Consider the following 25,731-nt stretch of genomic DNA (forward strand, 5'->3'; position numbering starts at 1 on the left):
AGGTATAACCACTATTCCGTTGGACTTAAATCTTTGAAACCACTGACTTATCACTAACTAGGAAGTGTTGTATACAAATTAATGCACCTTATGCATTCACAGAATAAAAGCATGTAAGTATTTCTGAATCCACAAAATGTTAGTTTTAACGTGTAACTAGCCAGCCAAACTGCTTTGTATAGTAGTTTCAATTTCTAAGAAGGGCAAAATGTCTTTGATATATCTATGTGATATCATAACATTACCAAAACATTCCTGTTCAGTAACTTGCAACATACCTCCAGGACCAACATTTTCTCAAAGATGAGAGAAACTTTCCAAGCATTTTTAACCAACATTTTGTCTTCTATATGTGTTATGTTTTAGAATTTGGATAATCCAGTACTGAGGCCTGACAGTCATTTCTACTTTGCCATCAGCTAAACTATTCAAAGGCAGAATCAGGATGACTCAAAGACTAATTTCACAGATCATTGGTCCACGCAGTGTTTGTAAACTGCTGACCCAGAACCGTGGAGAATTGCTAGGGCCCTGTGGATCAACAGAAGACTTACAACTTGCTAGACAATTTAAATAGATTTGAAACCTAAGGTTAGCCTGTCAGTTTTTCCTAAAAAAAAAAAAAAAAAAAAAAAAAAAAAAATCAAAAAACCAAACAAAATCCCACAAACCACCCCCCCCAAAAAAACCACAAAAAACCAGAACCCAAACCAACACCAAACCCAAAACAAAGAATCCCAAACCTTTTTAAAAAAGTTCATTTTAAGTGAGTCATATTAGCCCACACAAGCAAATCAGCACATTGCTCTGGTTTCCCCTCCTGCAAAATGCATCATGCCCTCTCAGTACAATACTACCGCACAAATAGTTCAGGGCTTGCCAAAAGCTACCATGAAGCTCTAATTACAGCACTCCAATTCTGTATATTTTTAATTCAAAAACTAAATCAGCCTGCTAAAACATAGCTAGTACTTCAAAATTTCTAGTACAGATTAAGAAATAAGTCTCTGCAATAAAGTATTAGCCAGATCAGCCTGCTTCAGAACCTCCATGCAGAAAGAGCCTTACTTCCTTGCTGCAAGACAAGACTGTGGTGCACATATGGCAAACTGCTATGCAAAAGAAATGACAAAAAGAATCAATTAATTTCACCAAGTTATTTTAATGCAGGTCATTGCTACTAAACATTTCAGACAACCTAACTGTATTTCCACTTTGCCTTTTTGGCTGCTGTTTCCAAATGATTCAGCTCCACGAATGACAATGTTTGCATTGTCAAAGTTTTTGTCACAGTCAGCATTCTATTGAGAACACTATACCCTATTTTAGAGTTCAGTATAGTTTACAAAAGAGTAAAAAAATTATGGGTGCATGTCATCCTGCCAATCATTCTTACCTTGTCAAGCTTTAGTCATGACCCAACAATACCAAAAGACTTTAAAATGCATTTTACTGCTTTACAGTCAGCCTGTTTGATCCCTTGTCACAAATGATGTAAAAAGTGATCTTGAGATCAACAATAAAACTTGTAAAAATGAGGGTTCCTTACTTTAAAAAGTATTTATTAATCTCTGACTTGGAATTTTAAAGGCAGGATCTTCCATTCTCTAAAAATGGCAAAAACCTATTGACTCTGATTTATGATTAAAACTCTTGGAAAATTAAGCAATGAACTAAGGATCATCCCAGTTTCCAAGTTTTTCCCATTGCCGAACAATACAGAAAGTAATTCCAAAGGTTACTCCCAAATCACATGCTAACTTTAAGTATTCAGCCATGAGAAAAGTAAATACTCATCAGGAGGTTTGCCTGTAAGCTTCTGATATGCAGTGTAGCTCTTCCAACTCAGACAGAAATATTTAACTAGCAAAACCTACAGTTGCTCTGAACAGACCATAACACATGACCTGGCTTGTGCTTTGACAGCAAGTTATACAAGAAAGATGACAATACAACACAGTTAGAAACTCAAAATATAACAGTGCCAGGATAAGCCTCTTGAAATACACTTTGTAATATAAAGCCATAAGTCTTCACCACTGGAACTAAAGATGTAAACCTTTTCAAAGCAGTAGCCTAACTCTGTCTAACTGCTGAGGTCAAAAGACATACCCATCCTGTATTATGGCAACTAAATAAATATTTACCATAGCTGTTTCCAAAAGGCTGGTCCTGCAAAGTGAGTAAGACTATGCCTATGGTTCTGGGTCCTCTTTTAAACTCTTGAATAATTGACTTCAGGCAAGCTTTTAGTTGTCTTATTTGTTAAATCAGTGAATTATGGAGTCCTGGGGTTTGATTGGAGATGATTGAAAAAGCCATTTCACTCTACTGCCTATCTGCTTCCAATGCACAAACAGCTGGGATGCTCATTAAATGCTTCCTTAATCAGCACTTTAAAGGGAAAAAAATTTAGCAAACCAAAGTCAGGTCAGATTTCTGGAAAGAGATGGGAATTTTAGTCACACTCCCTAGACAGTGAAACACAAGGTTGATATACCCCTATGAGGATTTTTTAAATCATCATTATCTTCTACTGCACTATTCTGCAGATAAAAATGGACTCTTCCTGAAATATTAATATAACCAGAGATTTAACACTACTTCCTAAAATAGCATTAATAGGCGCTTCAACACAAACATGTCTGTAAGATATACATATACATGTCCAGACAAATCTGAGCTCAGAGACACAGTTCTCGGTATGAAAAGAATAAAAAAGTCTCCTCTTGGAATGAAAGTCTGCAGAATGTATTTCTTCCCAATAACACTAAAAAGTTGGTTTTGAAATATAAATCTTTTCCTAACCTGTAGATTTCAGAGCAATGTAGTGTAGAATGATCACATCTGTCCAAAATCTTCATGGCCAAAGATATTTACAATCCGACAGTCCTCTTCAACTATCAACCGAGATTATATACCTTAACTTTCACAAGTACTAAAATGGATCTGTTGATAACAGCTTTCTAGAAAACTATAAACATGTAAGATATGAATTAGCAGAAGCTGGTGCATGAAAGTGCCAGAACCTACTAGTTTGCAGAGCCAAATAGCAAAATAATAATACAGTTCCTAAAATTATTTCTTCAGTTCAAGGACTTTTTTTTCCCTCCGAAAGGCATATTCTCTTTTCTAAGTCATCACCTTTTTGCTAGACTCCAAAGTAGGCCCTTCAGCCCTAAATTTGCTTTGTCCACTAGGTTCTACCTATGAAAAGTAAGAAGAAATAAAGCAGAGAAAATGAGTAATTTAAACAAAAGTTCCAAAAACTAACAGCTTCCACAGTTTGTGCCAATATTTTCTCAGGAAGCTATAATTTTAAACAGAGCAAATTCCAGTTATTTTGAATTCTAAAATTACTACAGGAAATATTTTCTACTCAAAAGACTGCACATTTAAGCCTCCCATATGAACTGTGGGAGACTACAGGTCTTACAGACCTAAATGGCAGGAAGATCTCTCAGGTTTTACAGGGCTACAAGCAGCAAAGACTACTAAGTCTTTTGCCACTTTTCTTTGGTTTTATTTTAGTTCTAAATAAAAACCTGAGGTCATGCTTAGAACTTTAAAAACATAAATGTTATGTAAGAAAAAGCACAAGGCTCAAGAGAGTTGCTCATCTGAAAAATATGCAAAAAAACCCTTTCAAGAAGACACATTAATTCCAACACATCTTAAAGAGGCAGAAGAGATTATGTTCCCTCTGTTTTCACACTGTATACAGCTTTTCCAATAGGAAATATTTATCACAGATCCCAGCATACCCTGAAAAACAATGCAGGCATGTTAGGGGTAAACCAATTAGCAAAGTAGGATTTAAAAAGATAGTTATCTTAATAATGAGATGTCTTCACTTTTCTCTGTCATGGAAAAAATAAAGAAGGCAGACTTATAGTTCAATTTTTTTTTCTCCTTGTACTGAAGGCTAGATTTCCCACTTTTCAGGTACTGCTCAATTTATTTCAAAAATCATATCCCTTTTGTTCTCTGCATATTTCCTGCTCTAAAAAGACTGTCATGTATACCCAAGGATATGAAAGTGAGAGTGTGATGTATACAGCACACTCTTTATCAGCCTAAGAAAGACGCCTTGTGAAGATACGATTGTCCATTCTCCTTGTACTTTTTAAGCTCTCTGAATACAAATTGAAATTTAGTTAATCTGTCAAGCTAATAAACAGAGTTTCTTTTTTATGGTGTGACAGCTCTCCCCTCTAAACTAGATCATAAAACCACCACCAAGAAAAAAAAAAGTATGTTCAAGAAAAACTGTTACAGATACAGTCTGATGACTCCAAATGCACCTGTGAGACAGTAAGTCCTGTAACTGATTAGTCCTAGAAGAATAGAGGAGTTGCCCAGGCTTTTAACTGTCCACTGGTAAGAATTTTTCAGGACTCAAGATTTTGCAGGCTGGGCAAATATTTTACTGTGCATCATCCAATTAATATACATATATACATTACACATTTATCTTCCCTGAAGAACAATTACCCCTGAAACCTCTGGGCGAGCACACAGAAAATAAACCTTGAACGATGTGGCAAAATCACATGGTTAAGGAAGTTAAAAGTAGCTGGGATCTACAGACTTGAAATACCTGAGGCTCAGACATTCTGTAAACTGGCAGGAGAAAGCCAAATAAAAATGACAAGAAACCCTCTGTTGCCCAAAAGGAAAGAAATGATGTTTTAAAATTATAATCAAAACTGTTCCCGTATCACTTGAAATACAAGTTTGAATGGACAAGCATCTCACTCATTACAAGCAAGAGAAATCCAAGAAGCCATATCCATCTGCTGTAGAAAGAGTGATTGTGCTGCTGAATGCTCCTCTGTAACGTATACACTAAAAACATAATACCATGGTTTTGGAAAAGCAGAGCATACATTTGTTTAGAAACTGACACTGATTTTCAATTATTTCACTTGTTCAATAATTTTTTTTTATCCACAGCTCAGCTATTTGCATCCAGCACAATCACTGCAACTATGAACCAACACTGGCTTCTTATTTTTCCAATATATTTTCAACCTTTATTTGGTGATTGTTATTTGGTGGAAGAAGTACACCAACTCTTTTAGGCAGCACAGTATAAAAAAAAAATTCACTGTGTTATCCATATAATGCAATTTTGGGGACTACTGGCTGAACTTACAACCCGCCCTCAGTAAGCAGCACTTGCCACTGAAGACAACATTCATTATAGACTCATGTTTCCCTCTGTGCTCTACAGATTTCATTTTGTTTGGATGTTTAACAACTTTTATACGAAGGCACCCAAAGTCAGCTCTCCGCATAGAAAGGCTGTGACTTCATATGCAAAGAATTACAGGTACTCAACTCTAGGGACACCCACACACCCACAACCCCCCCCCCCCCATTATGTAACATTTGAAGTCTTAAGACTTCTTAATTCCCACTTATATTTAAATGCTGTTGGTTTGGTATTTCATCTGTTTACGATTATTTCCCATATGAATTATTAGTGTATGTATGAACCTCCCATCAAGTGCCCTGGCAGTAGGACCATTTTAGAAAATGCTATTACACAGCCTTTTCCATAATCTCCTCTGTGGAGGTTGAGCAGAAGCCCCTGATAACCTGTGCTGGTTATCTTTTTCAACACGTTTCTATACAACACTGTTTCTCAGCCTGGAAATTTGGCTTAAAAAGACCTGTCCATTGCTATCTCCATTACTCAGGAACAGCTCTGTTGATTTACACTGATAAACAAAGATAATGTACAACCATAAGCTATGAAGTCAATCTGCAAAGGACAGGGTAGGAAAAAAGCCTGCAATGTTAACACCATTATGCAGTACAAAAAGATTATAGGCTTGTAAAAAAATAAAAAACCAAACCACAAAACGGGGGAGGGGGGAACTGGGCATTTTTTTTTAATGCACCACTTCTTGATATTTACAATATTATGCAATCCAGTATGTTTTGCAATGCTGTATTTAACGAATGTATTTACTGAATACCATACTGATGCTGAGTGGCAATACTGATCAGAACAGAACCTGATTCAGCTGCTCACTTTGAAAGCAACTGCACAAACAAGCAAAACAGTCAAACACCTCTCACATTCCAACAAGCAGAAAACCAGAGATAATTACACAGCACACAGGAGGACTCACCATGACTAAAGCTCCAGTGCAGCTGAGGAATCTCAGTCTAACCACTTTGCAATCTCACCTTAATCTGCAATGCTGTCGCAGGAGGTTTTTCATGGCAACTGTTACTAACAATATCTCTCGATCAACTGCTAAAAACAGGTACTTTATATACCAGAGTGCAACATTCCTTGTGATGTACCAGTTTCTGAACAACTCTCCTAAAGGAACAACCTCTGGAAGAGATTTGCTCCCACCATAAGAAGATAAGTGGGTTAAACCAGCACTCTACCTGCCAACAGGTCCATGGAGCAAGATGACAATAATGATACCGCAGCCAGAAACACGGTTCTGTACAGATTACAGGGTAAACTGTAATCTGTTTAAGCTCTGCTTGTACTGATATTTTCTCAAACAGGGATACTGCCTTTGCTGTACAAGAAATATTTACTAGGCAAAATTCATAGGCACAAGAGCCCTTCAAGCTTTGACAAGCTTTGTCCTCACACACCTTTCTTTTCTGCACTTCCCAAGCAATCCTTTCTTGCCAGAGATAGTGACCTTTAAATACGAGTCTGCCTCATTTTAAGAAGGCCTGCCATAATATTTTTTACATTTTGCTGTTACAATTGAAAGTTACATTACTGACAGCTTTATTAGCAGGAGCACACGTTTGAGTCAGTCCTGCTAATAATCTCATATTGCAGCCCTTTAAACAACCAAATTTTGCGCACCCCTCCCCCCATTATAAAAAACACAATTTTACAGATATAAAGCGCTAAAATAATCAACATTTATGCCTTGGATGCATATTTAACACCAAGGTCAGTGAGTGGTTCCACCGACTACAACAGGCTGCAAACTGTTGCACAAAGTGTAACTGATCATATTCAGAGTTTTCATGTTCCCCACATTCTCTACATCTTTACTATGAGCTATCTCTCTGCTTCTAAAAACCAAGAATGTCTACAGTTTACAGTACAAAAGTCATTAAATAAACTATCTTCTCCAAGGATCATTCCAAACAGTAGGAGTCACACTCCTTAACCATATAGTTACAGGCTTAAACTCAGACTGGAGAATATTGTGCAACCTGTTTTGAAGCAAAACTACCCAATCTAGATGAGGAAGGCAGAGAAAGACACTTAGTAAGGCTTAAAGCAAATGGAAAAACAATTACACAATATGACTAACTCCTCCATGGAAAACTCCTATACTACTATTTATTCTCTGAGCTTATATATATTTGCATTAAACTTCAAAGTTTATTAAAGCAATATTGAGGTAATTCTGAGGCTTTACAGAGAGAATCTGTCATTTTAATGGAGTTCCAAACAGGCTGAGGGGTTACTCTGCAGAGGACAATTAGGGGCTAATACAAAGTAGAGAGAAAGGCAAAACTTGCCTCAGAAAAAAAGTGCTAAAAGACTAATAGTTAAACAAGGACAATTTCAGCTCAAGAGCTATAGGATTTTAAAGTGTCTCCAGTACTGTCAGTCATGCATGTTTTTGAATTTGCTGGCCAATTTGGGGAGCAGACTATAATATTTTTCCTTTTTTAAGCTGTTCTTCCTTCCTCTTGCCACTTTAAAAAAGCCCACAGAAAGGACACCAACAAGTATAAAAACAAAACAATGGCACTCACTAAGGCTATTTGGCAGCTGAGACAACAGCAAGAGCACCTGTGGTATGTAGTCTTACAGCAAGAGGGAATATACATTAAGTCAATGTAGAAGGAAGTCTATATTTGTTCATGTTTATAGCATACATTTAAATGTCTTTTAAATACTTATGAAGGTTTTTCTGACAGGAAGAACCTCAGAGCTGGGAGACTGGATATAAATATATATATATGCAGAATTTACATCTTTTGTACTTATTATATACTGTCTTCCTTCTTTGATGAGCTTTGTAGAGAGGCCTGTATAAATACAGGCATCTATCCAAGAAAGAACATTTTAGGATTGAGATTGGCACTTATTTAACGGTTTTACAAAAACGTTTAAGGTCAAATTGTCAATGTATCACTAAATAGTTTCCTATAGAACCTCTGTCAAATAATAATCCAAATCTGCACAAACACCAATAAGGTTGCACTTGGCAAATTATGCGCTAGTAGCAATGTTTTCTGAAATAGCACTAACCTTCTTAGCACCATGCTGAACTGGTGTCTCAGATGAGATGTTACTAAAACAAGTATTGCTAGAAGCCTCCAATGTTTAGCCTGGCATGATTTTTACCCATTTGTTTACTGTGATTTCAAAAACTTCGCTAAGAACATCTCCTGCAGTCAACAGTGACTACATTAAGATGGTTGAGCGTTTTTCAGCATTTATGTTTAAGTGTGTGTAAGGTTTCTCAGCTGAAATATTGCTCTTAAGTAAGATGTGAGATAAAACCTACATCGAAAGAGATTTAAAAATTTATTTCCCAGGAAACATTCATAACTTTTTCCACTTCAAAAGGATAAAATCTTTTCTTCCCCCAATGTTAAGCACTTCATTTTATGCCGAAATTAAACATCCCCTGCTCTAAAAGCTGGCAACTAAGAAAAAGACTCCTAAGAAAGAACCATGAATTCAGAAGCCCTTTTGAGGTACAGATGGCAAATGAATACTGTTAAATACTTTTTACACATCTTTGAAATGTAAACATAACTATTTGGTGATCAAAGTGCAGATGTTCAATAAACATAATTGTTATTTTGTTACTGCTACTGTAATTCATGCAAAAGCACCTCAGTTAAGGCCAGGCCCATACATGACAGGCTGAGTAGCGAGCCTGCAAAGGGCTATTATCTCCTATTTAGAGATCTTCCTAAGTACTTACACAAAGTCAGGATTACAATTTTCCCCGAAGTCAAACAACTTAAAAAAACCAAATCAGTTACCAATTGATTACAACATACTTCCCCAAGTGGTGTGCTACAAAACTGATTTTGCACCCATCCTACACAGCAATAACATGATTACAGAGATGAGAGAAATGGTGAACTAGGCTCCTGTGGGGTTCTGAAATTCTGTTGTTCTTGGTGCCATCTGAACAGACAAACCCAAAACTATTTGCGGTAAAGCTGTTTTGTAACTCAGTGTTTTAAAAAAGCTAACATGGTAACTTTTGTAATAGCTGATGGGGTCCCATAAGAAAATCAATTTAAAGTGACCTCAGAGGTACACCCACTGAGTAGTTTTCCTCTCCACATTGAGATCAGGCAACCTCAAATCAACTCAGTCAACTTAAAGAGGTATGGGGAAAGAAACTGCTTTAGTGACTCAGACGCTTATCTATCTTAGGAAAAAGCAAAGCTGAAAATTTCTCACATTGTTCATAATTTCAGCTTATGATTTGGAAAACCCCAAAGGAAGCACACAGCCTATGATACTAAACCACAATTTATTGAAATTGCAGCTCAAATATTGGACAAATAATTAGAATTGTTACCAAGTAAAACCAAGTCATTTATCCTTATCACTAGCACTTCAGAAATACTAATACTCATTCTTCTCAGTGTATGCCGTTTCCTCGTTCTACTTCACCCTGCTTTAAAACAGTGAAAGTCAACCAGCAAGTCCTATTCCAGTTTGGAGGCTCTATTTTTCCACTAAATTTAAAACTGTACGGTAATGGAAATTCTACATTATTGCGCTGATACATATGAAACTGAAAATATTTCAGCCTTAGGCCAATGTAAAACCCATTGAAATGCTTAGTCCTTAAACAACAGTCATGTGTGGGAGCACAGGAGCATGGGAGAACTGGTAATACCAACAAAAACTCTACAGATGAGGTCTCTGTACCAACCTGTCACAGGTAATGCAATCGTGGAAAGTGGCACCATGCTCCATCAACCCCTTCTGGTATTAGCATGGTGAGTCCGAAGCCTCTTTACCTTGGCCATGGACTGGGGCCACGCATCAACTCCTCCAAAGTCCACATTACTTTACATACAGATAGAATGGATTTTGCCTCACTGGTGATTTTTGGCTGCCGCTAACAGGCAGTAAACACTACATATAGCTTGCAAATAACTTGACATTATTTCTTTGAACTTTGCTTCAACTAATAAACCAAAACATGCTTTACAGATTATGATTTTTGTATTGTAAGTAGGTTAAAACACCTGGAGTTACCACATACTAATAGCAGAAAGGTAAGAAAGTTTTATTTTCAGTTTCCCCATGTCAGGTGTTTTCTTTACCATCTCTTTTCACATCACATGTACTCACAATGTTCGCATTACCTGTGCTTTTCACAAGCGCAACACTATCTCCTCTTAATACCCATGTCATTTGCATTTTGATGTTCTGCCCATACCCGAATGTCAGCTATGACACACTGACTACAAGGGAGGGAGTAGCTCGGCAGGATTCCTCGGGAGCTGCAGCAGCACAGGAAGTGGGAACAGTATGGAAGCTGGCAGGAGACAGACCATATCTCTGATCCATACCTAGAAATCCCCAATTTAGACCTTTTGGGCTCTCTTTTCAAAGGCTCTGGAAAAGAAGGTCTAACAGCCATACATACAAAAAGAGGAAGAACTACTGAGTCAGCACGACCTGAAATCTGATCTCATCAGAAAGCAACTCGAACAAGAAACGCAGTGACAAGGAATAAAGCTGCAGATCCTTTCAGAGAAAAAGGGGAAAGACAACATGGGCAACTAGCAGGGATGGGAGGGTCTAATTCTAAACAGGGATGAGGAGCAGCTCTAGGAAAAAGGGAGGCCTAAGAGCAAAGACTAAACAGGAAAAAGGAAAAGGAAACTAGGGACACAGAGTGTAAATTCATGAACAAGGTAGAGAAAACATGTTACAACTTGTTAACTTACAGTAAGCTTTTCACGTATATATTTTTCCTAGTACAGTACAGGAGGTTAACAGCAATTACCAATGTCTGTGACCCTAATCAATAACTTAAACGTGTTTAGGCAAGAACACATTTAGGAGCCATTTAGCCAAATAGCATCCCCCCCTTATTTTTTTTTATATGATTGATTCCATCCAATTCTTTTATTTGGAAAGTAAATAGAAAAGAATACATATTTTGGTAAATATGTTTGCAAGTATATTTCCTAAGGAGCTGAGAAGTCAGAAACACAAGTTACTTATGAAGCTGAAATGGTATTTTGCCTCTTCACTCTCACTGAAGCAATCATAAGACTTACCGATACATAGGGAATGTAGCTGTTTCAAAATAACTGTACATTTATTTACAAGGTTAATGTATGTTCTAAAATAGAAGGAAATGCAAACATTGCATCCACAAGCAAAGCTCCCTTTCTTATCAATTGCTCGTTTCCACATGTGTGCCTACAAGCACAAAGGCCAGGCAGGAAAGCCTGCTGGCTCCTTGCTCTGCACCTAGTACCTCCTGCCATGGCTCGGAATGACACCCTACCTGCCACTACTGTTCAGGTGAGAAAGAGGCATTCCAGCCAAACAGAACAATCCAAGGAAGTCGTTTAGGGAGTCTTTGAATTAAGTTCTCCACATGAGATACCCTAACAATAAGGTAAATCCATTGTGACATGAACACATATGATTAATTGTGGGAAGTTACTCATGGGAAAAATGGTAATTCACTTTTTGCATACTTCTACATTTTAGGGAACAAAATGAGGTTTTCCCGAAAACACACTGGAGCAATAGCTTTGCCAGGAATATGCTTCACCTGGATAAATCATTTTAGCTACTTTACAGACAAAACGTTTTAAGCCAGTGTGAAACTAGATGAAGAGCTCTAACTAGTCAAAACGACCAAATAAAACATCCACAAGCATTTCCTACGCTGCTACACCACTGGAATCAAACTGTCTAGATGAGGTTGTAAGTAAAACAAAAGTCACATGGAATTAAATGCATCTAATCGGTAACAAAGGTAGTTATCCTATGTATAATTTTATACAAGTTTAAAGTAAACTTTCTAACTATAGAACCTAATTATTGGAATTCAGTAAAGTCTTGGCTCCTAAAACAACTGCGTGTTCTTTCCTTCCTGCCCATACACCTTGTGTATTATTTTTTCCCCAAATATCCGATAATAAAGTACTTTAGCAGACACTAGACAGCCTTTAAGCCATGACGAGTAAGGGGAAAAACTTCGGACCCCCTTATGAAGCGATTAAAGGAGAATGAAAGCCAAGCTCTACCAAATAAAAGGGCAAACCCTAGAGTAAGGAGAAATTATGTTCTCTGAGAAGGAACCCTTACTGAATTCGAGGTCAGAGATCCACGAGGCAACGCTCCTCCTCCTCCCCGCGCTCACCTAAGCCTGGCCGTTCTGTGGTAGGTACCAGCTGCTCGATGAGTAACTAGCCGCTGCAACGTATTTGCATCGTTTCACTCTCTGCTCCAGTGCAAATCCCAGCCGTTCCAGTCTAGTCTCAACTTCACCCGCAATTAAACACCGGCAAACAGACCGACCCACCTAGAAGTCCAAAATAACCTCCAAGGGGAAAAGCAAGGGCCGAAAACTGGGAAGGAGGATGGACTTTACGTACGCACTGACACGTAAAGCCTTTTCTGTCCGGAATACACAGCAAGGGGGGCAGAGCCCCGGCGGGGACGGCATCCACCTGGCACCTACAGCGGCTTTATCGTCCTGCAATTCCTAGAAGGCGCCAGCTCCGAGGCCGCCCAGCGCCCCCGGGCAGCTCAGGCACAATACCTTTCGCGCAGGATCGCGGCGCAGGATCGCGACGCCGGACCTCCAGCCGAAGTGTGGGCCGAGGAAAGCGCCCTTCGCCGCCGCGGCGCCCCGGAAGCTGTCGGGGGGCCGGGCGGGGGTCCTGGGGGCAAGGGGGCGCCGCAGGGCCCCGCGGGGCGGCTACCGGCGCCAGCCGGACCCTCCAGGCGCGGCAGCGAGCAGCACCGCCCGCGGGGGCGGGGGCGGGGGCAGGCCGGGCGCCGGCGGGACCCCCTCAGGCGGGCGGCGGCTGCGCCCAGCCGCTCCCCTCACACCGCGCCGCACCGAGCCCCTCCGGCCCGCCCCCGCCCGGGGCCTCGCTGAGGAAACCCGAGCCGGCGGGACCCCCGGCCACCCCTCACAGCGAGTGTGGCCATCACCCCCCTCCCGCCCGCCACAGGCTCGGACCGGCCCCTCACCTGGCAGGGACTCCCCAGCGTTCTCCCGCAGGGAGGGCAAAGCGGCAGCAGCGGCTGCGCCGAGGAGGCTCCGTCAGGGCGGGCTGTGGTGGGCGGCGGGGAGGGACCAACCGGCGGGACAGTGGCTGCGGCCGCCACGACCGCGCGCAACAACTAACTCGGGGCGCCGCCGGCCGCGGCCCGGCCCCGCCTCCCCCCTCCGCCCCGCCCCGCCCGGCCGCTCAGCGAGGCCGTCCATTGGCTGGGGAACAGCGAGGGGGCGGGGCGCTCCCGCGGGTGGCGCGAGGCCAGCGGGAGCCCTGGGTTTGGCGCGGGAAGACTACAATTCCCAGTGTGCCTCGCGCTGGGCGCGCCTCCCGGACCTTTAAAATTCGCCGTACGCTTGCGCGCGAACAGAACGGTAGTGTGCTTCCGCCTGTAGGGGAGAAAGTAGTCCTGGTGTGTAGTTTGAAATTTCGCTCCCCACTGCGCTGCTGCGGGGTGTGTATGCGTGCTCCCAGACTGGTTGCGGGTTATTCCTGCCCGGCTGTGGATTTTTCTCGAAGAGGTTCCTCCCGGGGAGGCGAAAGGGCCGCGCTGAGTCGGGGCGGAGAGATACCAGCGCTGTGGCGGAACAGTGAGGAGGCCCTGTGCGTAAACGAGGCGGCGGCGGTTGCGCGGGCTGAGGGGAGCGAGGTCCGCCGGGCGACCCCTCGGCCCCGCGGGAGGGCCGCCCTCCGGCAGGTCAGTAGGGAGGGCCGCGGCCGCAGGCCCTGCGCCGCTCTTCCTCTCTTTGCCCGGGGCGGGGGAAGGGGGTCGGTGGGCAGCGCTTCCCCTCGCCGCGCTGCCGGTGCGGCCCGGGGCCGGCCTTACCGCGGCGGCCAGGCCTGGCGGACTTCGGTGCTGGCCTCCTCCCCGCGCCCCGAGCTTGTCGGCGGGCTGCCCGGCTGCTGTGGCCCGCCGGTGAGGGGGACCTGGAGACCGGCAGAGCTCGCGTGGGGTCAGGGGGAAGAGCTGGGTGAGGCTCTAGGCACTCGGCTTTCTGTGTTTCTCCTCATAACCCTCATCTTTCCCCTCGGCTCCCGCAAAGCGATAAGAGGTAATAATATTTGACGGCCCCTTAATCCTCTTATTCATTGTTTCATTACATCCGCCTATTGTTCTCTTGTCAAGTAGGTCATTTATCATGGTATGGTTTTCTGATACTTCTTTCTAATAATTGGTTTCAACACTCGATTGCTTGTTTCTGAGGAACTGAAGTTTCTTATCATTGAGGTGGCAAAAAGAAAAAAAAGCCTCAGCCCTAGAATTGAAAACACTGGAGCCACGTGCCTTGTGAGGCGCCATTCATTCAAGTCCCCTGAAAAACCAGCGCTAGAGTGAAACTGGCGGGGTCCTCACTTCCCGGCGCAAAGTGAAACTGGTCGTTACAGTGTTGGAACTTTGAAGAGAGCCAGGAGTAGATGTGGAGGTATTCTAAGGAAAGAACACCTAAATTATCTTGTGGTGTTTACTTAGTGGCATCTAGGAAAATAAGGGGAGGCAGGACCAGTAGAAATCCTCTTTTTCACTTGGTACAAAACAGGAAAATCCTGGTCACAGAGAAAGGGAGCTTCTGCTTTCTAGAGAAGTGGCCTCCATATTTTTTTTTTTGCCAGTGCAAGCCTGTCACTAAAAATACCTTTTTCACGTGCACCCCTAATATGTGTATGTTTGCTGACTTATATTGACTCAATTATATACAGGTACTACTGTACTGACCTATACATCATATAACGTGCTCAAAAATATAAATAAAGGGTAAGATAAAGATGAAATAAACACTTCAAAAATATTATTTATTAACGTTACAAAATGTTTTCCTACCACATCTCGGTGGATTATCTTGCATGTATGACCCACTTTAGAGACCACTGTTCTAGAGTGCTTAGGTTTCAAGATTTGGTTAGGACTAGTCTGTTCTGATCACGTAGAAGCAGAGTGTCACACCAGTGCTGGTGCCACTGCAGGGGAAGCTTTCACTGGTTTACAGTTAATGCCTTTTCCAGCAGGTAAAGTTTTGTTTGATCTTTGAAAACATCATTGTGTCCTGTGGAAAGTAAGTTGTGCAAGTGGGCTAAGCTTGGCTAAGGCCACACAGTAACAGAAGTGGGCAAAAGAATTTGAGGGAATCATGCTCTAGCAAGTTTGTGTATGTTATTCTGAAGTGATCATTCTTAATGTAATAAGAATATAAATGTAACCAGCTGTTGAAAATTTATTTTTATGACTTTTTTTAACCCAAACCATATGTGTGGGGGACACAAACTGTCTGTATTTGAAGATATTAGTGAAATGCTGTTCAATCTTTCCTGTTTTTCTCATGCACCTACATATGCTTGTTAGAAGGGCTGAGATACTCTCCATTTCTAGAGCTATACCAGTCAATGGCAAATACTGTAACTTTAGAGCCCAGGAAATTGAGGGAAAGTGATTAAATTTTTTTTTCTGTCCTTTGAAATCTGGCATGTCTTGAAATAGAGGTTGAGATTACTAATTCTAAGGAGAACTAGGCTTAGAAATGGTGGCTAAAGCAAAGTATTCAGATTAGTCTTAAATTTCTTGACAGTTTTTGTGTAGGGTACTAGTAGTTTAAAAAAAACCGAACAACAAACTGAGGATTGTGTCATCGAACTCAATCATCTTGATTGTAAATTGAGTATTTTTTCCATTAGTCCCTTATGGGGAGACACGTAGAGGGTAATGTGACATGTACACCTTTAACGGCTCAGAAAAAGAGAAGAAAATAATGTTTTTTTTCAGGGACGTTTCTTTAGTACCTGAGAATAGGGTTCAGCTCCTCTATGTGTACCTGGCTGTTAGGAGGTGACTATAAGAAATTCAAGTACTTTGCATTAAAGCAACCAAGAGGAGAGAGATTCTTACTGTCTTCCATCTGCTCTTCTTGCAGGACATCTTCCCTCGACAAGCCCAGGCTTTCTGCGTCTGATGTCCAGGGACTGTGCAGAGAACTGACAAGACGCACTGATTTTCCCAGTGCTCCTAGACTTCTGAATGAAAGCAGTGACTGTGAGCTGTGTTTTTCCTGTGTACCTGCATCACAAAGCTATTCTTAGTGTCAGAGCACAGGAATCAAGAAAATTGGAAACTAATGTGTTCAAGTTAACTTTGTAAGCTTGCTTTGTTAGTGCATCTGTTCAGTGTATTTAAATAAAAGGTCACTTAGTATGGAGGTGGCCTGATCAGCAAGGTGTGCCTTCTCACCTGCCAAAGTAAGCTCAGCCTTCCATAGTAAGTGCTTCTCTTTGATTAATGAGGATTTGGTTTAGGGGCAGTTCTTGGATGAGGTTTTTTTCTCAAGCTTACCACTGACTGGGACAAAGGTTGCAGGCAACTTTAGAGCATGTTTCACTAAAACAAGCTGATATAGTTTCCCAAATGCTTGCTGTATCTCCTGCCCTTCCCAGGCTGTGGTTGAAAAACTTCATTACTCCCACTCACTGATACTGAAGTGCACACAGAGCTATCGTGGTTTTTTTGAGTATTTGTGGCACGTACTTTGAGAAACCGAGTATTAGAGCACAGGTGAAGAAGCTGCACTTATAATAACGGGGATACTCTTCCGATAATGGTTTGTGAGAGAGATGGATAACTCATGGGAACATGTATGTGCTTTCTTAGAGACAGTAGGTGAATGAAGAAATGTTGTCTTTTTTCTTTTTGCTACTTGTTAATGTACCCTAATAAAATGCCCTTTCTATCTATAATTTCATTGGCTTTGGAGGGCTCCCAAAACTAGGTTGCTTTCCAATTCCTTTAAGCTTTTTTGATTTATTTTTTTTTTTACTTCCATGATTTCCTTTAGAAAGAGAGGGGTAATATTTCTTGTGTTCACGGGAACTGCTAAACTTCACTTCTTTCGAAGAGATGAAGAGTGGTAGGTAAAAACGCTTCAACACTAAGCATTTACTAGATATGAATTTACTAAGAACAATTTGTTTTCAGAAACCGCTATTATTTTCCCCAGTGGATTTGTTCATGAAAGCAGCTAAGGCTAGTTGGTGTCTATTGCAAATACACAGGGCCAAGTGGTAACTAAAACTTCTTATTAGTAATGTAGGCCAGCCTCCCGTTGGCAAGATCTGTGATGCTTGCCATGTTGTGTTATTGTCTGTCTACAGAACTGGCTTGTTCATTTACCAGTGGTGGTGTTGCTTCAGTAGCGTCAGTAGTGCAGCCATTAGCTCAGATGGCAGCCACTCATTTTTACTATGTGTAGTCTGATACTGGTCTTTTGAGTTTTGAGGGCAAAACAACTGCACCTGAGTTTGTACATGCACTGCCAGTGCTACTTCCAGTGCAGTAGGTTAGGTGGTAAGCACTTTAAAACAGACTAGCCTTCTAATAATCTCTTCTATAATTAGATTGTTGGGATGTATCTGTTAAAGGAATAACTTCATTGTTATTTAGTCTTATGAAAGGAATAACTTGCAGTGTACATAACTATGCGTTAGGGACAAACCGAGATTGACATTTTATTTCTGAAGGGCTGCTTAATAACAGTGATAAGGACAGCTTTTGGTGAATTGCAGCCTGAGCTAGTTTTGAATGACTGTGTTTATCTTTGAGAAATCTTCCTTCTGTGTTACAGTGGAACAAAACCAATTACAGTGGAATAACTGCATGCTTCTAAGTTCTAAATTTATTAGGAAATCTTCCTTGTTCCTTGACCTTACTCTTGCAAATGCTGATACACTTCAAAGAAAACTTGTCTTTCAGAAATGACAGTAAGAACATCACTGACTAGATTTTTTTTTAATAGTAAATATGTTAAATGGAAGCTGTGCTAAGTTGTCTTCAAGGAGGCTTATTAACCATTTTGATCCTAGAAACAAATGATCCTGCTCTCCTTTGCAGGAGACTAGGGAAATACCTGACTTTGGCTGACTGATTTCAGTCTCTTGGACCATACGTCTTACCTGGCACACAATTAATAACAAAATAAACCTTATACCTCACTGTTTCTGAAATTCTTATGACTTGGATTGTTCGTACTGCTTCTTTGGGCAAAAGGGAAGCTAAGACTTTGGAATGTGTCTTTGGGTGTTATGGCTGGGATAAGTAATGAGGTGAACAGCTGACACCCTTAGCCTGATCTACAGGCTAAGTCAAAAAACTGTGGTACCATGAAAATGGGGAGAGTTGTTTTAGTCAAAAGATGAGTGGCATAAAGTTGTTTGTTTTTTTTTTTCCTGATAGCAGTGTGTGAAGTACATGAACAAGAGAATGAGGATAGTGAAAATGTCAGCTATTAATTGCATTCAAGAGACTTAAGACTGACAGAATTTATTTCTGAATGCTTTTTCAATATTTTCCTTCTGGTAACCAGTGGAGAACAGAGAATTTCTTGGCAGTTTAGTGAATTACCAAGGGAAAATCGACTTTTGTTTTATTATTTTGTTCAAATACGAAAAGATAAAGTCATAGTTTTAATTATACTGTGGTGTCTGAGGGATTGTTTGCAGCCAAAAGAAACTCTCAACAAAGTATTCTTAATTGCCTTTCAAAATATTTGTCATGTATAGAAATTGCTAGTACTTAAGTGGTGCTATATTTGATTTGTGCTTTCTACTTGGAGGTGTGATTCTGGAGGAGCTTGAGCCAGTGAATCTTTGCTGCCGTTGCCCTCTGATGCTAGCACTCATGCGTGTTTTTGGCAAACTGTTCTGAAGAGCTTACGAGATGAAAACTTTTTTATTTAGCTGCTAAATTAGTTCAAGGACTTCGACAAGTTGAAAACCAGTTTGCATGAACACCAGCGTATGTGTAGGGGAGGTGAGTGTGGCTGATTATGAAGAAGACTGGGAGTAGTAAGATAGGGAAATGGTAAGGCCTCTGGTTTAATTGTGATATAAAACTGGATGATATGCAAAATCGAGGGGTAACTCAATCTTTGCTGCTCTGGGTCTGTACTTGTACAATACACAGTTGCTGCAAGGCCAGTTCTGTTCCTTTTCTTTATCCTGGTGGTTATCTGATTATGCAGCAGTTTAGGGGGTGTTGCTGTCAGAAAGGAGCTTGCATTTTAGCTCCCTGAACCAGCTTGCTGCATTTGTGTGCATCACTTCTGGCTCAAGAGAAACAGGCTTGTGGTTTGTGGGAGGAATAGGACAATTCCCTTAGGTGCCACTAGCTGTGATGTTAAGTTAAACTGGACTGGGTAATTAGCTACTCAGATGATGCGACTGTTGCCTTGTTTGTCCCCTGGATGTGATAGCTGTCCCAGCAAGTGCAGGGAATGAGAGAGACTTAGGGATTTTTTTAAAGATAAGCTTAATGGAATTTTTTTATTATTATGGTGGGACCTAAATATGTACATAAGCCTGCCAGTATGGTTGCTTCCTTTAGTTGGGTGAGTTCTCAGACAGTCTTAACCAAGTGCTGGTTAAAGCAGGTCTGACCTAGCTGTGTCTGTTCTATAGTACCTTTTATTTCAGGTAAGTGATATGACATGAATTAGTGCTTTTGGTGAATTTTGTTTGTTACTTCAGAAAAAAACAATTTGTTTCTCTTGGAATTCCCTTGGCTGTTGCTTCAAAGCCTTGGACTTGCTGAAAACAAGTAATTGATAGAACATGACTAATGCAAATGAACTTGTTTTTGGAAGAATGGGCTGTCTTTGTCATTTGTGTAAGTATAGGCTAAGTAATAAGCTCAGCCTTATGACCCTGGAGACATAAATATTTGTTGATCAAAGGTTGAATTTCTGATGTAATGGAATTTAGTGTCCCATACTAGTGTTCAAAATATGCTGTGCCTGACAATATATGGAAAGTGTCAGTTTCTATAGTCGCAAAAGCAGTGGAGAGCTGTAGCAAAAAAAGTTCTGGTAATAGTATGAGACTATACAACAGAAAAAACAGATCAACACCAAGCAAAGTACTGAAAACAGTAAACTGTGAATCTTCTTTCACACTTCTAAATCTAGAGTTTGCCAACATCACATTTCTGCCAAGAAGTCTGGAGGGTGGAGGGGGAATGTTCCCAGTACAGGATAAATGGCACACAAAGGTGAGAGAAGAAACCTTGGTGTCCATTTTAGTTTTAAGGGTGTTTTTTTTGTTTTACTGGCATTCTAAACCTTTTCCCTTGGTACAGGGCTTCCCTCATGTCCCCCTTCTCCACAGCTTACTTTAAGAATAAGCATAATCTTCCTTGTTTGCATTTTCGCTTCTCCAGCGCATTGACAAAGATAACTTCTGATACTTAAAGGATAAAAAATTTAAGACTTATTGTAGAAAGGTACTCCATTTAAAGCTACCATATCTTCTAATACACAAGCATCTTGTTGGAATATCTCATTAATCACAAATTCCATAGGATTTTTAGAGCACATGAGCAAATCTTCAGAGCCTCCAACAGTCCTGGACTATACAGGCATATTAGAATACTATTTTTTCTCCTTCGGGATGTATTTCTTAATGAGCAGGTTTTACATGAGTACCTGCTGCTTGGATCTGAATGTTTGTGATTGTCTCAACAAGGAGGGCTCTAAAAGAGGAACTGGAGGGTTGTGATTCAAAACAGAGTACCAAAGCAGTGATAAACTGGGAGAAACTTGGAAAACTTAGTGGAGGCAGTAGAGCATTAGAAGATCCATTGTTTCTGTTGGTATTTAACCTTTGTCAATGCAAAATCAAATCATAACCACAGGAAAAAGATGTTCTTTGTGTGTGCCTGGGTAGCAGTGTAGTTATGTAAAAACCATGGCATAGCAGGTTTTTTCAGTCCTGACATCTAGTCAGTTACTATCATAGGTAACCATACTAAGGTTGTCTTTTGGATCAGATTTCTGGCTTGAGGTACATTTATTGCAGTATGCTTTAGCTGGTACTGCACATGACTTGTGCTACTGATGAAATGAAATAGAGATAACCAATATTTGACTAAATCCTTACTGTTTCAATGTGTGAAACGTGACAGAATAGACTTCAACTACTTTAATTAAGATAAGAAAGTATATTTGCTGCAATTCATATATGATATGAAAAGCCAGTATAATAAGTATCCCTTGTTAGAATAAACGAATCAGAATTTGTGGAATTCAAGTTCTGTCTCCAGACTCATGGGAAAGAATCTCAACTTTTATCAGGAGAATAAATGTTTAGCTTTAGATTGGAAAGGAAAAAAAAACCTGAGAATGTCATGTCAGCTTTTGAGATAATCCTAATTTTTTCTGATAATCATATTTCCTCCCACTTATAACTATTTTGGGGCCCTCAGTTACTGGAATAGTCTCAAGCATTCTTCATTTCTGACACCACTAGAGCGTTAGTGAGAGCTGAGTCTTAGGCTATAGGGTTATAGAAATGTAAGTCACTAACTTTTGGCTGTGCTGCTTGCATCCCTTTTTCTTCTGCCAGCTGCAATGCTTGTTGAATCCTTTGCTGATCCATTTCATCATTTAATCTGTCATAAACTGATCTGATGAATGAAGTAAAAGCTATTCTGTTTCTTTGGCATGCTGATACACAACATGTCCAGTGAACAGAGGTGCCAGGCTGAAGATGGTGCCATAGGAGTAGCTAGTAGTTAAATAGGCCTAGGCTGCCATTGAACTGTAGCCTTAGGCAGTGGAGAGCTATTGCCTGCGCATTCCAGCACTTGGCTTACCTTCATGCAGGCAGATGACCTTTCTGAACACTTTTCTTGATGTCAGGTGAAAACTCTACAAGGCACTGCTACCAGAATGAGTCCAACAAGTTATCTTTGGTGATCAAGGGTGGCTCTTGTAGCTTAATTATCACCATTTACCACTCACAGAAGTGGGAGCTTCCAAACACATTTGTTTTTTTAATAAGCTCTGGTATTTATTTGAGCCTTCTGAGTCCTTTTGACTATGTACTTCAGCTACTGAAAGATACCCAGCTTCCCCTTTTCCCCACCATTCTCCCAAAGGGAAGAGTTAGGGAGTTAGAACAGCTCTGTGAAAAGTCCAGTAAACTCTGGAGGTTGCTGTAACCAGGTGAGGAAGGAGAAGGGAGCAAGGCCATCCTCTCTCTGCAGCAGCAAGCTACTACGCTGTACCTACCCTTAAATCTAGGTTGTATTAAAATATGAAAAGCTTGAGAAAGAAGCCTAAAAATTGTGTTCATCTAACACTCAACTTATGCCACCAGTATTTTCCCCGTTTACCATTCTGCTTCATCAGTTGACAAATGTGTATAGATCATTGTGTGACATTATTGGGAAGTAAACTTTTTGCTGACACCAAACACTTAATTTAAACATGGAAGCAGAAATCTTTTTTTTTAACCTCTGAGGGTAGGAAAAGAAGGGCAGAAAAAAATCTTGTGAATCATATTAGTTTGTGATCCCTGTCCCTTTAAATGTTAATGTAAAGTCAAAAATAGTGCCTGATTCATCCTGCTGTCTGAAACTTGATACCTTTGAACAAAATGGCGTGAATTTAAAACTTCTTGGTTACTTAGGTAATGTGACAACTGCTTTTTCAATACTTGTGGTTACTAATCTGGTTTAGCTTTCTGTTTTTAAAGACTGTACTCAAGCAAACTAGACTTCCTATTTTGGCCGTATTTAAACTAGTATAACTCAGGACAGTTATAGGCAGGGGAAAGCTTCCTTGGAAGCAGTGACATAAAGAGGTGTCAGAGGTGGCTGGATAATCACAGAATGGTAGGGGTTGGAAGGGACCTCAGGAGATCATCTTGTCCAAGCCCCCTGCTTTGGCAGGTGCACCTAGAGCAGGAGGCACAGGACCACGTCCAGCTGGGTTCGAATGTCTGCAGGGAGGGAGGCTCTACAACCTCTCTGCGCAGCCTGTTCCACTGCTCTGTCACCCTCAGAGTAAAGAAGTTCTTTCTCATATTTAAGTGGAACTTCCTGTGTTCCAGTTTGTGCCCATTGACCCTTTTCCTGTCACTGAGCGCCACTGAAAAGTCTCAGCCCATCCTCTTGACACCCACCCTTTAGATAATCCTAAACATTGCTAAGATCCCCCCTCAGCCTCCTCTTCTCCTGCTGAACAAGCCCAGGTCTCTCAGCCTTTCCTCATAAGGGAGGTGCTCCAGTCTCCTGATGATCTTGATAGCTCTCTGCTGGACTCTCTCCAGCAGTTCCCTGTCTGTCTTAAACTGGGGTGCCCAGAACTGGACACAGTACTCCAGATGTGGCCTCACTAGGGCAGAGTAGAGGGGGAGGATAACCTCCCTGGACCTGCTGGCCATATTCCTTTTAATGCAGCCCAGGATACTGTTGGCCTTCTCAGCCACAAGGGCAAATTGCTGGCTCATGGTCACCTTGCTGTCCAGCAGCACTCCCAGGTCCTTCTCAACCAAGCTGCTTTTCAGCAGGTCAACCCCCAACCCATACTGGTGCGTCGGTTGCTCATTCCCAGGTGCAGGACCTTGCACTTACTTGTGTTGAATTTCATGAGGTTGCTGGTGGCCCAGCTCTTGAGCCTGTCCAGGAGTTCTCTATGCACCTCACTGTCCACTCATCTAACCCACACTTTCTCAGCTCACCTATGAGGATGCTATGGGAGACAGTGTCAAAAGCCTTGATGAAGTCAAGATAAACAACATCCACTGTTCTCCCTTCACCTACCCAGCCAGTCATGCTGTCGTAGAAGGCTATCAGGTTGATCAAGCATGATCTCCCCTTGGTGAATGCATGTTGCCTACTTCTGATAACCTTCTTTTCTTGTACATGCCTGGAGATAACCTCCAAAATGAACTGATCCATCAGCTTTCAGGGGATGGAGGTGAGGCTGGCTGGCCTATAGTTTCCCAGGTCCTCCTTCTTGCGCTTTTTGAAGGCTGGAGTGACAATGGCTTCCCTCCAGAACTTGGGCACCTCTCCTCCATGACCTCTCAAAGATGATGGAGAGTAGCTAGTCATAGTGTCCACCAGCTCCCTCACCGTATGTGAGTACGTCCCATCAGGGCCTATGGATTTGTGAGGATCCAGTTTGCCTAAATGATCTCTGACCCAATCCCCCTCAACCAAAGGGAAGTCGTCCTTTCTCCAGACTTTCTCTTTTTCCTCTGGGGGCTGAGATGCCTGAGGGCCAGCCTCAGCAGTAAAGACTGAAGCAAAGGTGGCATTCAAGTAACTGCCTTCTCTGCATCCTGTGTCACCAGGGCACCCACCTCGTTCAGCAGTGGGCCCACAGTTTCCCCAGTCTTTGTTTTGCTACTGATGTATTTGAAGAAGCCCTTCCTGTTATCTTTGACATCTCTTTCCAGATCTAGTTCCAAGTGGGCCTTGGCCTTCCTCGTTGCATCTCTGCATACCGTGACAGCGTCCCTGTGTACCTCCGAAGTGTCCAGTCCTATTTGCCACATACTGTAAACCTCCTTCCATTTGAGTTTTTCTAGAAGTTCTTTGCTCATCTATGTTGGTCTCCTGGCTTTTTTGCTTGACGACTTCATCATAGGTATGCATCGATCTTGAGCTTGGAGGAAGTGGTCCTTGAATACTAACCAGCTCTCTTGGACCCCCCTACATTTTAGAGCCCTAACCCATGTGATTCCTCCGAGCAGGTCTTTAAAGAGGCCAAAGTTAGCTCTGCTGAAGCCAGGGTTGTAATCTTTCTTGTAGCTCTGCTTTTACCAAATCCAGCATTTAGTGAAGCTCTGAGCAATTAAGCCTTAGGTATAGGAACAGATGAGTCTAACAGGCAAGGTAGTAATACATGTTGTCTTCTGCAGCTGGTAGTGCTACAGCTACTTTTGGAATTCAGAAAAGATTGCTAGCACACTGGAAAAAGGTCAGAGTCTGAAAATGAGTTAAAGGTATAGTTTCAGTCCTAAAAATGAATGCAAGCACTGCATTTGTTTAACTTCTTGAAAGGATACATTTATCAAATCACAACTTAATCAGAATTTACTGATATAGGTTCTTATGCTTTCACAGGCTGGACCCTATAAGCTAACATTATATAAGTGACTGCTACAAAAGGAAGTTGTACAAATTTACTGTGTGCCTAACTAGCATGTGGGACAATTGATGTGGTGATGCTTCTCTTACTGTCAGTCTTCAAAACTACATAATGGTTACTCAGTCTTGTTTTAAATTCCTCTTTGTGTTTCTTTTTTTAGGGGGGTAGGTGGCTGATGTTAATTGGGTCAGCCTGGGTGATCACAATCATCCCCCTCTAGCCTGTGTATGTGGGATGTTGCGGTTTTACAGGCAGGAAATAAACTTTTTTAGTTCTAGCCCAGGAAACTTTCTTGAAAATACAAAAATACTGCAAGTATTTTTATGAGACTAACCAAAGTGGTCTTTGTCTTGACATAAGATTTGATTTGATTGTTCATCTGTTTACATTTGGATGTAAAGGCTATAGAATTAATAACTGCAAGTTAAATTTAGACTGTGTGATTTTATGTGAATTGTTTTGAATGAGTAGTGATATGAAAAAATCATCCTAATATCAAAGATATTTTCCTTACTTGAGAAACCTTTTCTGTTAATATTGTCATAACCTTATAAAAACTTAAAAATTA

At 41.2% G+C, this 25,731-nt stretch overlaps 2 protein-coding genes across 11 annotated transcripts in view; one reads left to right on the forward strand and one right to left on the reverse strand.

Annotated features, from left to right (window-relative positions):
- PEAK1 (pseudopodium enriched atypical kinase 1) overlaps nt 1-13,407 on the reverse strand; it is a 130,476-nt gene extending 117,069 nt beyond the window's left edge. For 2 of the 4 annotated variants that reach the window (XM_064456764.1, XM_064456765.1), the window contains exon 1: nt 13,223-13,407. The gene's annotated coding sequence lies outside the window, so the exon portion shown is untranslated. Of the gene's footprint in view, nt 1-12,785; nt 12,926-13,222 lie in introns of those variants that run through there. The other 2 variants (XM_064456768.1, XM_064456767.1) reach the window with 2 other exon arrangements.
- Nucleotides 13,408-13,634: 227 nt separating this feature from the next.
- The window catches only part of HMG20A (high mobility group 20A), a 48,353-nt gene continuing 36,256 nt past the window's right edge, over nt 13,635-25,731 (forward strand). For 2 of the 7 annotated variants that reach the window (XM_064456774.1, XM_064456771.1), the window contains exons 1-2: nt 13,962-14,300; nt 16,152-16,270. Coding sequence is in view for 2 of the 7 variants with exons in the window: in XM_064456769.1 (XP_064312839.1) it covers nt 16,256-16,371 (116 nt within the window). In the remaining 5 variants the exon portion in view is untranslated. The other 5 variants (XM_064456769.1, XM_064456772.1, XM_064456773.1 and 2 more) reach the window with 5 other exon arrangements.

This window comes from Phalacrocorax carbo, chromosome 7, assembly GCF_963921805.1.
Source record: "Phalacrocorax carbo chromosome 7, bPhaCar2.1, whole genome shotgun sequence".
Classification (NCBI taxonomy): Eukaryota; Metazoa; Chordata; class Aves; order Suliformes; family Phalacrocoracidae; genus Phalacrocorax; species Phalacrocorax carbo.